Source organism: Sebastes umbrosus, chromosome 4, assembly GCF_015220745.1.
Source record: "Sebastes umbrosus isolate fSebUmb1 chromosome 4, fSebUmb1.pri, whole genome shotgun sequence".
NCBI lineage: Eukaryota > Metazoa > Chordata > Actinopteri > Perciformes > Sebastidae > Sebastes > Sebastes umbrosus.
In genome coordinates, this window is record NC_051272.1 from 36,949,049 (window position 1) to 36,962,161 (window position 13,113).

The 13,113-nt window shown below is 42.4% G+C and overlaps 1 protein-coding gene across 1 annotated transcript in view; it reads left to right on the forward strand.

The window, feature by feature from the left end:
* The first annotated feature begins 2,220 nt into the window (after positions 1–2,220).
* The window catches only part of LOC119486717, a 74,880-nt gene continuing 63,987 nt past the window's right edge, over positions 2,221–13,113 (forward strand). Inside the window, exons 1-2 of the mRNA XM_037767029.1 lie at positions 2,221–2,342; positions 9,819–9,874. Of these exons, the coding sequence (XP_037622957.1) occupies positions 2,221–2,342; positions 9,819–9,874 (178 nt within the window). The remainder of the gene's footprint in view (positions 2,343–9,818; positions 9,875–13,113) is intronic.

A 13,113-nucleotide genomic window follows, 5' to 3' on the forward strand; every position in this document is an offset into this window, starting at 1 on the left:
CAAAACGTTAATATAGTCTCATAAATATACTAAACTATCAATTTAGAATGTTTATTAATAATTAAATTAATAACTATAACCAAAATAGATAGTAAAAGTTGAAGGATATCGGAGTTCTTGACATAGCAGAGGTTGGCATTATTCACTCTTGTACAACATTAAACAGACCAGCATGTATATTCCACAAACATTTATTTACAAGATAATAAAGGTTTAAAACACAATATTATGTGTGTGTGTGTGTGTGTGTGTGTGTGTGTGTGTGTGTGTGTGTGCGCGCGCGCGCGCGCGCGTGCGTGCGTGCGAGGGACAAGATGGCTTCTTGTCTCAAGATGTCTGCCTACAGACAAAAGGGGCGAGCACTGTAAAACTACAAAGATGGCGGGATCAAAGATGGCCGCCAACATGTCACCACATGGCCTCTTTGTTCTTCGGAACACATGTGCTCAGGAAGGACAGAGAGGGGGGTGATGTGGGGGTTGTGGTACATTAGCAACTATCAACACAGAGCAGAGTAGTATATTGCTAAAAAAAATCTAATGAATCCATCGGTACCAACCATGTAATTTGTCGTGAAGGAGGTTAAATAACGCTACAAAGTTATGCTAAATTTTGGCGAGGAAAAACTGTCATGTCCATTTTCAAAGGGGTCCCTTGACCTCTGACCTCCAGATATGTGAATGTAAATGTGTTCTATGGGTACCCACGAGTCTCCCCTTTACAGACATGCCCACTTTATGATAATCACATGCAGTTTGGGGCAAGTCATAGTCAAGTCAGCACACTGACACACTGACAGCTGTTGTTGTCTGTTGGGCTGCAGTTTTTCATGTTATGATTTGAGCATATTCTTCATGCTGTAAGGGTTTCTGGACAATATCTGTCATTGTTTTGTGTTGTTAATTGATTTCAAATAATAAATATATACATACATTTGCATAAAGCAGCACATTTATCCACTCCCATGTTGATAAGAGTATTAAATACTTGACAAATCTCCTTTTAAGGTGCATTTTGAACAGATAGAAAAATGTGCGATTAAGTTAGAATATAATAATACTAAATTTTCTCATTAGCAGGTTGACAGAAAGTAGTAGCCGAACAGAGAGAGAGAGAGAAAAGAGAGATCTTAAGATTGGTCAACTTCCTGTTTTGAGTCTCACACACCTAGAGTGTGACAGTGCCAGTGTGCTGGGGTGACAGACACACTCTCCTCTTCATCTCTCTCTCTCTCTGGATCTTCACCTCTTCTGATCATTTAACAGGTAAAGTCACACTCGGTCTGCTCGTTTCTACATAATATACTGTATAATGTACTACTGTTCTGCACGTATCATTAGTTCATATTGATCAATCTGTCAAACAGAAAGAAAAAAAAGACACGTCCTGATGGCAAATAACTCAAACGTAGTTGTCTGCTGTATGTTTTTACATGGGAATCATAAAGTTGTAGAAATTAATGCTCAGAGATGTGAGAGGAATTATTAGCTGCAAATAACACAAATGATTCCACTCACTTTTTTAATTTATGCCCACCATACGTGTTTAATATATAAGAGTTTAATAACAAGACATACATAAATGGAAAACCAAATGTTTGCTGTTATATTTTGGGAACACATGTGCTCAGGAAGGACAGAGAGGGCACATGACACATTTTATTGAAGATTTGATCTTGAGTTGTTTGGTGATTAAGTGGTCAGTGCAGCTGTAAACCACCTCCCCGATGTCCTTATTACTGACTTCTGATCTCAAAGCAGTTCATAGTTTCTCCTCCAGATTTATAGACTTGATTAATCCTAGTACTTACCAGTCAGCAGTCACTCTGATCAGTGTGTTTTTACAGTTAGTTCATGACCTTATGGATATATATATATATATATATATATATATATATATATATTAAAAGGCTAACAATTAGATTTGTTTAATGGTTGGAATTTAGCACAACATTGAATGAAAGCAGAACTCTGTTTATTCAAGTGTGAATTTGCAAAAAAAATATTTTGTCACCTAAAATCTAGGAATAATTGTGATAAATAATTGTGATCTCAATATTGATCCAAATAATCGTGATTAGCATTTTGTCCATAATCGTGCAGCCTTACCACGTTATAGAGCTTGGGTGCTTCATTGAGCTGTGGGTGTGAAGGTGTAGGGATCAGGTTGCATCAGACCAGATCAAGTCAACCTGAACAGAGGAGGAGGAGAGCACCTGTCATGGGAATGAACGTGGCCCTGCCTTCTAGTCAGAGAGCAGCAGCAGGAGGGGGCCGCTCCACAGTTGGTTATTGGTGCGCAGAGTCTCGTAGTTTGGTCCTGTACAACAGAAGAGACACAAGGTAATGTCGAATTACAGATTGTTGATATATTATATTAATCCTGTTTATGGTTTGTTTGGGTTTTTTTCGTGAAGAAATGAGGTGAGAATAATTTGGACTAAAGAACCAGGTTCTTCTGGAGTTTAGTTTATAGGTCCTACAGTTGCCTCTCCGTCTTTTTCTCCTTTCCCAGACTTTACTCTGGAAGTATTTCTTATTTTAACTTGTCATGTGAATATCTATGGCTTTCTCTGTCTAGTTTTTCTAACTGTTTTGGATATGAAAACGCTTGGTAGTGTCCTAGTGGTGTCCTAGTAGTGTCCTAGTAGTGTCCTAGTGGTGTCCTAGTAGTGTCCTAGTGGTGTCCTAGTGGTGTCCTAGTGGTGTCCTCGTCCTTTAGTGTCACTCCTCTAGTCTGTGTTGTGCGTAAAACATAAAAGCTGACCAGAAACTTTGTTAACCATCGAGGAGAAATGCAGTTGGTGAAATAGTTTTACTCTCTAACCCCCTACTCTGACTACGGAAACACAACATGGAGGTTAAACAATAACTGGAGACTGATGTTATTGGTCTGATAACATTTTATTACACATTTTATTAAGGATTTGATCTTAATTGTAGCTTTCAGTCACCTCCCAGCTGTCAGGTTATTACTGACCTTTGATCTCAAAGCAGTAAACAGGTTTGATGAATATATTATTGATTAGAAATGGCTGATAAAGTTCACTGGACCAGTAACTATATAGTGTTCTGTATACTATATAGTGTATATATACATGTATATATAGTTTTCTGTATACTATATAGTGTATATACAGTTGAGGAAATAAGTATTTGATCCCTTGCCGATTTTGTAAGTTTGCCCACTTACAAAGAAAAGAACGGTCTATAATTTTAATGGTAGGTTTACTTTAACAGTGACAGACAGAATATAAAAAAAAAATCCAGAAAATCACATCATATAAAAGTTATAAATTGATTTGCATTTGATTGTGGGAAATAAGTATTTGATCCCCTAGCAAAACATGACTCAGTACTTGGTGGAGAAACGTTGTTGGCAAGCACAGAGGTCAGACGTTTCTTGTAGTTGGTCACCAGGTTTGCGCACATCTCAGGAGGGATTTTGGTCCACTCTTTGCAGATCATCTCCAAATCCTTAAGGTTTCGAGGCTGTCGCTTGGCAACTCGAAGCTTCAGCTCCCTCCACAGATTTTCTATGGAATTAAGGTCCGGAGACTGGCTAGGCCACTCCATGACCTTAATGTGCTTCTTCTTGAGCCACTCCTTTGTTGCCTTGGCCGTATGTTTTGGGTCATTGTCGTGCTGAAAGACCCATCCACGGCCCATTTTCAGTGTCCTGGCTGAGGGAAGGAGGTTGTCGCCCAACATTTCACGGTACATGTCCCCGTCCATCCTCCCTTCGATGCGGTGAAGTCCTCCTGTCCCCGTAGTAGAGAAAGACCCCCAAAACATAATGTTTCCACCTCCATGCTTGACGGTGGGTATGGTGTTCTTGGGGTTATAGTCAGCATTTCTCTTCCTCCAAACACGGCGAGTTGAGTTGATGCCAGAGAGCTCGATTTTGGTCTCATCTGACCACATCACCTTCTCCCAAGCCTTCTCTGAATCATTCAGGTGTTCATTGGCAAACAGACGGGCCTGTACATGTTCCTTCTTGAGCAGGGGGACATTGCGGGTGCTGCAGGATTTTAATCCATTACGGCGTAGTGTGTTACCAATGGTTTTCTTGGTGATTATGGTCCCAGCTGTCTTGCGATCATTAAGAAGTTCCTCCCGTGTATATCTGGGCTGATCCCTCACCTTTCTCATGATCATCGATATCCCACGAGACGAGATCTTGCGTGGAGCCCCAGACAGAGGCCGATTGATGGTCATTTTGTGTTTCTTCCATTTCCGAATAATGGCAGCAACAGTTGTCTCCTTCTCACAAAGCTGCTTGCTGATGGTCTTGTAGCCCATTCCAGTCTTGTGCAGGTCTACAATCTTGTCCCTGACGTCCTTAGACAGCCCTTTGGTCTTGCCCATGGTGGAGAGGTTGGAATCTGATTGTGGACAGGTGTCTTTTATACAGGTAATGAGTTGAGACAGTTGTCTTTTATACAGGTCACGAGTTGAGATTCGGAGTACTTTCTTAAAGCGAGAGGACTAATCTAACCGGTCTGCGGGGGACAGAATTCTTGCTGGTTGCTAGGGGATCAAATACTTATTTCCCACAATAAAATACAAATCAATTTATAACTTTTATATGATGGGATTTTCTGGATTTTTTTTTTTATATTCTGTCTCTCACTGTTAAAATATACCTACCATTAAAATTATAGACCGTTCTTTTCTTTGTAAGTGGACAAACTTACAAAATCGGCAAGGGATCAAATACTTATTTCCTCCACTGTATACATGTATATTATAGTGTTCTGTATATTATATAGTGTATATATACATGTATATATAGTGTTCTGTATATTATAAAGTGTATATATACATGTATATATAGTGTTCTGTATATTCATGAAACAACAGGGAGAGGACACCACCATGCTTTGAGCTTTTATTTTTCTTGGATCACTGGTCTGCTGGGAGAGAAACACACAGCAATGATTAATCCATCCTGTTACTGTGAACACTGACAGTGGACATTGAAGTTATCACTTACTTCTCTTTCTAATCATCCTGGTCCATTATGGACCAAATAAGTATTTCCACTAGACTGACATGTTGGCTACATCCAGCCTTCTTTCTTTCTTTCTATATTAATAATGGTAGTAATAGGGCAGACCGTGCACAATTCCTGCTGTGCTAATTAATGTGTTTTAAAGAACTGACAAACAGTCAGATGTCTGTAGGCCGACAGCATTCACTGAAAAAAGCTAATATAATTTGCAGAGGTGCAAATATCAATGAAAGAAGTGATTTATTTAAAATAGAGTCTACGTTCAAAACCACAAAAAGAAAACCTGCAGGACTTGGTAATGTATTAATCATTGTTATATATATATATATACAGTATATGTGTTACGGTCTCAGAAGTGACCGTTCGTTATTGTTTGTATTGTTGTATGTTGCTGTGCGGCGCTCTCCCTGTGCTCTTTTCTTTTGGTGCGCTCTGCTGTCCCGTCGCTCCAAGACGACAACACGTCTTGGGGATTCCCTTCGGGGCCACGCCTCCGGAACGCCCTCAGGTGGATGCCCTTCGTTTCCCGCCGTTTGTGGTCCTGCCTCTGACACGTCACATGTGATTAGCCAATCACCAGCCGGCTGGGCCGCGTGGAAAGAGTTAAAAGCCAGCTGTGACTAGACCAAGGAGGGCAGTGATTTCAATTGATCTGTTCCCCGTGCCTCTCGATTGTTAGTGTTGTGTATAAGTTCTACTGGAGTCAGTGGACTTTAGATAGTGAAGAATTGTTAACCTGAATGTTAACTAGTTGAGGTACTCGTTTTGTTTGTAGTTCAGTGTGCATAGAGCAGTGGCATAATTTGTCTGATTGTTAGGATTGTGCAGGGCTAGGGTGTGTGCCTTCGTTGTCTCCTTTTCGGCCACCCTAAACCCTCGTTTTCATTTAGTATTAATTCAACCCATTGTATGTTTTATTTTGCTTTAATTTTAATCACCCATCAATAAACAAGTGATTGCCTGATAACATCGGCTCAATGTTACTCCCTTTACCCCTACACCAACTCCGGGTTGTAACATAAATGGGGGCTCGTCCGGGATATTAATTATTCCCGAGAATTGCTTGTTTATTTGCCTTGATTGATTGTTTGCACCGGGTGTGCAATGGCGTTCAATTTGGAGCGTTTCCTTAAAACCTCCACCCGTGATCAACTTGCTCTATGTAGAAAGGACGACCTGTTAGAAATTGCCAGCCACTTCAGTTTCTCGGCATCTAGACAGCTAGTTAAAAAAGAGCTTAAGCAGTTAGTTGTGAATAAACTTGTTGAGTTGAGGGTGATTGAGATGTTGGCGCCTACAGAGTCTAGTGTGCAGGAGGAAGTCGCTCTGGCTGAGGGTAGTTCTCAACCTGAGGGTGGAACTCCCGGTACTGTGGCTGAGCGAGGGCCAAAACCAGCCCCGGGTATTGTCTTCGAGGCGGAGGGCCGGGTTAAGACGCCGGTTACTCTCCCTCGATACGATCCCCTATCGCCTGGTTCTTCAGGATCTCGAGACGAGGCACGTTTAAAGGTACGCCTTGCTCGTCTCCACCTGGAGGCTCAGACTCATGCGCAGGAACGTCAGGCAGAGCTTGACTTCCGCCTGCAAGTTAAAAAACTGGAGATAGAGGCAGACAAAGACGTAAGGCTACGTCAGATGGAGATTGATTTACAGAAGGAGACTCATACGGCAGAGGCAGCTTCTGCGTCAGCTGGCTCACCCTCAATGCTCGCTAGTTCTTCACATAGAGCTTTTGACATTAGTAAGCATATCGCTTTAGTCCCAAATTTCCGAGAAACTGAAGTGGATTCTTACTTCAGCGCCTTTGAGCGCATTGCTCTGGCTCTTAAGTGGCCTACTGATATGTGGTCCCTACTATTACAATGTAGGTTATATGGTAAAGCCCAAGAGGTAGTAGCAGCGCTCCCTCTTGAGGATAGTAAGGATTACGACATTGTGAAAGCCGCAATTCTGCGCGCTTATGAATTGGTGCCAGAGGCTTATAGGCAAAAATTTAGAGCCCACAAAAAGGCTGCCACCCAAACTTATGTGGAGTTTGCGAGGGATAAGGGAAGTCTGTTTGACAAATGGTGTTCCGCTTATAAATGTGATGATTTTTCTGCCCTTCGTGAGTTGATGTTATTAGAAGAGTTTAAAAATTGTTTGCCTGAGCGCATGGTTGTGTACTTAAATGAGCAGAAGGTAAAATCTCTATCTGCTGCAGCTGTTATGGCTGATGAGTATGTGCTTACGCACAAGGTTACGTTCACTCCTCCTGATAAACCTCGTTTCGCTCCCGCTGCTTCTCTTGATAGCTGGCCTAGCCTAGTTCCTCCCGTGCGTAAAGAGGAAAGAGAGTGTTTCTATTGCCACCAAGCAGGGCACGTTATTGCAAACTGTTTACTGTTAAAATGTAAAGCGCAGCAGCAGTCATCTCCCGGTGAGCAATATTCAAAAGGTGTTGGATTGATTACATCCAGATCATGTAAAAGTCCCGCGGAGTGTGCTGACCCTGGTTTCAAACCGTTCATTTTTGAGGGTTTTGTCTCACTAACTGGCGAACCAGATGAGCAGCGTACTGTGCGGATTTTACGCGACACAGCTTGTTCCCAAACTGTCATCCTAGCCAGAGTGTTGTCATTTTCAGATCAGTCTGCCTGTGGCTACAGTACTGCATTAAGTGGTATTGAGATGGGTTGTGTCTCACGGCCCCTGCACCATGTGTACGTGCGCTCTAAATTAATCTGTGGTCGTTTCCCTGTTGCTGTCTGTCCGACGTTGCCAATCAGTGGCATAGCCATGCTAATAGGGAACGATATTGCTGGGTGTAAAGTAACTAATACCCCAGATCCTGACATTTTAGCACAGCCCAAGTTGGTGCCGCTGCGCGTAATTACGCCCGCTCAGTCTCGTGCAGAATTCAGTCCTCTGAAGACAGGTGATGTTGATCCATGTGACAGTGTGTTAACTAAAGTTATTGCAGGAGAAAATAAACCAGACGCAACTGTGGCGCTCGAGTCTTCTCTCAGAGACGGAAAGGAAAAGGTAACAAGTACCCGTACCTCTTCCTCTGACGCGCTTCGTCCACCGGTAATTATTCATTATTTGCTTCGCCTCATTGTGATAATTGGCATTGTCTTTATTTGTTCTGCCGTGGGTAATCTTAGTGGTTTTCCCAGTTCAAAAGTAGTTGATAGCCCTGCATGGACACCAGATCACCACCGTGATTTTGAGAGTGTAACCGCTCTCCTGTGCCATGCTCCGGTACTTGTTACTCTCGATTTTCCGTGTTCTTGTAAACTGAAAGTTGCCGGTTACATTGTGGAGCCAGGTGGATGTAACCTTGTGATTACACGAAAATGTTGTAGCCGACGCCCTTTCCAGAGTGTAGGTAGTATTGTTAGATGTGATATTGTGACAAATCCAGTAGGTTTGTATTTATGTGAGGGGGTGTTACGGTCTCAGAAGCGACCGTTCGTTATTGTTTGTATTGTTGTATGTTGCTGTGCGGCGCTCTCCCTGTGCTCTTTTCTTTTGGTGCGCTCTGCTGTCCCGTCGCTCCAAGATGACGACACGTCTTGGGGATTCCCTTCGGGGCCACGCCTCCGGAACGCCCTCAGGTGGATGCCCTTCGTTTCCCGCCGTTTGTGGTCCTGCCTCTGACACGTCACATGTGATTAGCCAATCACCAGCCGGCTGGGCCGCGTGGAAAGAATTAAAAGCCAGCTGTGACTAGACCAAGGCGGGCAGTGATTTCAATTGATCTGTTCCCCGTGCCTCTCGATTGTTAGTGTTGTGTATAAGTTCTACTGGAGTCAGTGGACTTTAGATAGTGAAGAATTGTTAACCTGAATGTTAACTAGTTGAGGTACTCATTTTGTTTGTAGTTCAGTGTGCATAGAGCAGTGGCATAATTTGTCTGATTGTTAGGATTGTGCAGGGCTAGGGTGTGTGCCTTCGTTGTCTCCTTTTCGGCCACCCTAAACCCTCGTTTTCATTTAGTATTAATTCAACCCATTGTATGTTTTATTTTGCTTTAATTTCAATCACCCATCAATAAACAAGTGATTGCCTGATAACATCGGCTCAATGTTACTCCCTTTACCCCTACACCAACTCCGGGTTGTAACAATATGGTATCGTCGTATTCTAGCATTGTGGATTAGTGGTTGTTGTTATTTTTAGGCTACTTACGCATTTCGTAATCTTCCATTAGCTGCTGTGATTCCCACCAGCACCCTGTGCTTTAGACATGACTCTACCACCTCCACTGCTTTCTCTGCTCTCCATTTCCTCTCTGTTCTCACCTCGATGCCAGCCGATGACACCTTCTGGTCCCTGGGGTCTCTGTACTGTAGGACTTCTCTTGTTCGTACCACCATAAACTCCTCCGAGAGACCACTGAATGAGAGCTGCAAGATGTTACACAATAACAGGAATAAAACAACAATCATTGGAGACCGAGTATAGATTGGTCTGATGACATTTTATTACACTTTTTATTGAAGATTTGATCTAATGAGGAGTCAGTAGTTTGGTGAGACTGTGTTTGTCTTGACTGCAGCTTTCAGTCACCTCCCACTGCTGTCAGGTCAAAGCAGATCATATTTCCTCGTACTTCTACTTCTACTTCTACTAAAGTGGCGCCATCTTGTGTCAGAAGTACATTAGTGTACCTGTCTTGGTGTCAGTCCACTGGTCAGTCATGTGTAATCAGTAGCACAGAGGAAGAAGTACTGTGAGGACTAAAGACAGACTGTAGATTGTCTCTGTTCTACCTGTAATAACTGAACTTGTATCTGATGTGTTTCTGTCTCCTCTCACAGGATGAAGATGATCTGCAGCATCCTGCTGCTCCTCAGTCTGACCTCCTGTGTCTCTGGTTAGTTGACCTTCACTTTATTATCCACAAACACTAAATACACTTTCAGACAAACATCTCTAGATGGAGTTTGACATGTTCAAGTTGTCAGTTTGTCTGCTGCTCACTTTCCCTCTCTGTCTCCTCTGCAGGAGTATTTGTAGTGAATGTGACACAGACCTCCTATCAGGCAGAGGAGAACCAAGACATCACACTGGAGTGGATGTTCACAACCAGAACCCACAGTTCCTCCAAATCACTTTTTATCCTCTGTCGACTATTAGCTGATCTCAAGACCTCAGTCCTGTTTCATCTCCTTGAAGGTGTTGAGCTCCCAGAGTCTCAGGATGAACAGTTTACAGGACGAGTCCGGTGGGACAAAGACGTCCTCAGAGACGGACGAATCAGACTTCACATGTCCAGACTCAGGATTAATGACTCTGGTTGGTACATGTGTGAAGTGCAGACAGGTTATGGTGGGAGCTCTAAGATATGTCACCTCGATGTCACAGGTGAGTTGATTCAGTAGAACTCAGTCAGTAAAACCAGACTAAGAGTCTACAGCCCTGCTAGTGCTAAACACATCTTAGTTTAGCATGTTAGCATGCTGCAGGGGTCATACTGGTTAGCTAGCATAGCTAGCTAGTATAAAAGTTGTCTCAGCTTCATCCCTGCTGGAGCTGTACCAAAGAACACATATTACTAAGAAGTGAAAGTCAACTGGTCGTTCCATTACAACGTCAGCTCCCAGCAGCAGAGCTACACTTCTGCCATTTTGGACTGAAAGCGACTACCAGACAGCAGTAAAACGTACGTCATGGCTACCGCTGATGAAGACTAGGATCATATTTAGTCTTTCTTTTGTCAGTCTGCTGGATTTATTTAGTTTCCTGTTTCAGTAAAATGGTTCCACTTCAGACAATCAGACACATTTTATATTCTGTCCTTTACAGCAGCTGCTGATGAGCCCAAACCTCCGAGACCAAGAATGAGACCACAACCAGAGAGTCCAACAATGAGACCACAACCAGAGAGTCTGGGATGGATCAACTTCTCCGTTGTACTGACAACAGCTCTACTGAATCTCTGTGTTGGACTCTACATTACCTTCCTTCTTAAACGTACTCGTAGGCCTATTAGTGTAAACACCGAAACAGATGTACAGACAAATCTATTGTGACCTGGAGGAGGATACAGGTCTGTAGGATTACAGAGAGGGGGAGATGATAGTGGTATCATCAATGTGTGCAAAAACAGAAAATGTCACAGAATGATGCATGTCTTTGGGATACAGTGTAAATATAGAACACACAGCATTTTTAGCTTTATAAAATGTTTAACTACATTGTATGTGTAAGGCAGTAGCCCCCATCCAGATCCCCATCCAGAATGGAGCAATTATCCATGTTTGTCCCTTACAGGACACCGTAGTTCTGAAATCCAGGGTGCATCCCAAAGCTCTTATTTGTCGTTTCCTCGCTCCTCGATCCTCGCTTGAACCGGAAGTTGTTCTGGTCCGCCATCTTGAAGAACGTCCCAAAGCTCTTACTTCTGCACCAAGGAGCGAGGAGTGAGGATCGAGGATACACCAGAGCATCCTTCACGGAAGTCTTTTACCGACCGACACGCCCCCTTATTGGATATCATTTACTGATTGGACGCTGCTGCTGATAGACACGCCCCCTTATTGGATATCAGTTACTGATTGGACGCTGCTGCTGCTGATAGACACGCCCCCTTATTGGATATCAGTTCCTGATTGGACACTGCTGCTGACCGGACTGATCTGATATCTTTACCTCTCAACATCACTGAGTTTTATACCGGAGTGAAAACAGATCACAGATTAAAGGGTTTATATTTTAGTTGTCTTCTGATTTACCATCTAGTTATAATCTGTGTTAACTGAAGCTCTGGACAGCAGCAGAAGGACCTGCAGTATCTCTGCTTCTTCCTTCAGTGAAGCAGTCTGTCACTGAAAGAGCTTTATAAAACCTAACAAACAGACTTAAAATAACTTTCTGCATTTATTAGAATGTTTTTTTCTTTTCATGATCTGTTATTTGCCCCGTTAACTTTTATAAATGATATTGTTACTGATTTAAATGGGTCATATTTTGTTACACTTTGTTTAGCTCTTTTTTTACTGTGTTAGGTGATGCTTCTTGTTTTTTGCTTTGCTGCTGTACACTGCACATGTCCCCACTGAGGGACTAATAAAGGAATATCTGATCTGATCTTGTTAAAGTCAGAGAGAGAAGGAGAGTCTGTCTGTCAGCAACAAACATTTTACCTTGTAGTTTAAGTCATAATCAGGCTAAAAACAACACAGTTTAAACTGACAAATGCAGGAAGGACAGCTGGATTTATGATGAGGGTGTTTACCGCTTTGAATTATATTTTTGTTTTAACATCCTCTTGAGTCGTTTCACACTGCCGGAGAGGAGGGACGCAGCTGAAAGAAGGTTTAAATAATGATAGACGTTACATGTATCGCAGGGTACAAAGATGAGTAATCCATTCATCTATTACTCTCTTAAACGCAATTTATATTTAGACGAGTATATCTGACTTTTAAGTGTTCCGTTAAATTAATAACTCTGTTAATTTACACATTCACACATCTGGAGTTTTTTCTTTCACCAACTGTTCTTCATGCATTTGGCAGCTTCAACTGTGTTACTTTTAGTCTGGTTAAGTGTTTAACTTCTTCGTATTTGTCTAATATAGTTTCTTCCTTTGTTAAATGTGTCTCTCTGTCTGACAGTAGACTTGTCCATGTCTGTGATTGGTCATAAACCGTAAACACCTCCCCATTTATGTGAACACTCACAGCCAGACTGAGAAACCCTGAGTTGATTTACTGAGTTGATAAGCTTCATAGTACAGTTTAGTGTGATCTCGTTTGTTAGAGTTAGTGAAGCCAGATAACGAGAAGATACCCTGGGTATGTTGAACTCGCTTCATAGTACAGACCTCAGGTCAACCACTCAGCATCAGTTACCATGGAGATCTACCCCGCATCAGTTACCATGGAGATCTACACAGGTAAGAAGTGATCCACCTTCGTAATACGGAAAACCCAGAGTTAACCCTGAAGTTACCTCGCTAACCGCAAATCCTGCTTCGTAGTACAGAACTCTGACCTCAGGAACCACTGTTTTGTTTCTGTAACTGAAAAAGCAGTTTGAGTAACGTAAATGTTGTGGATCAATGTTTTATATTTCCCGTCTCCCCTCGTTGATGATCCTGTTTGTCTG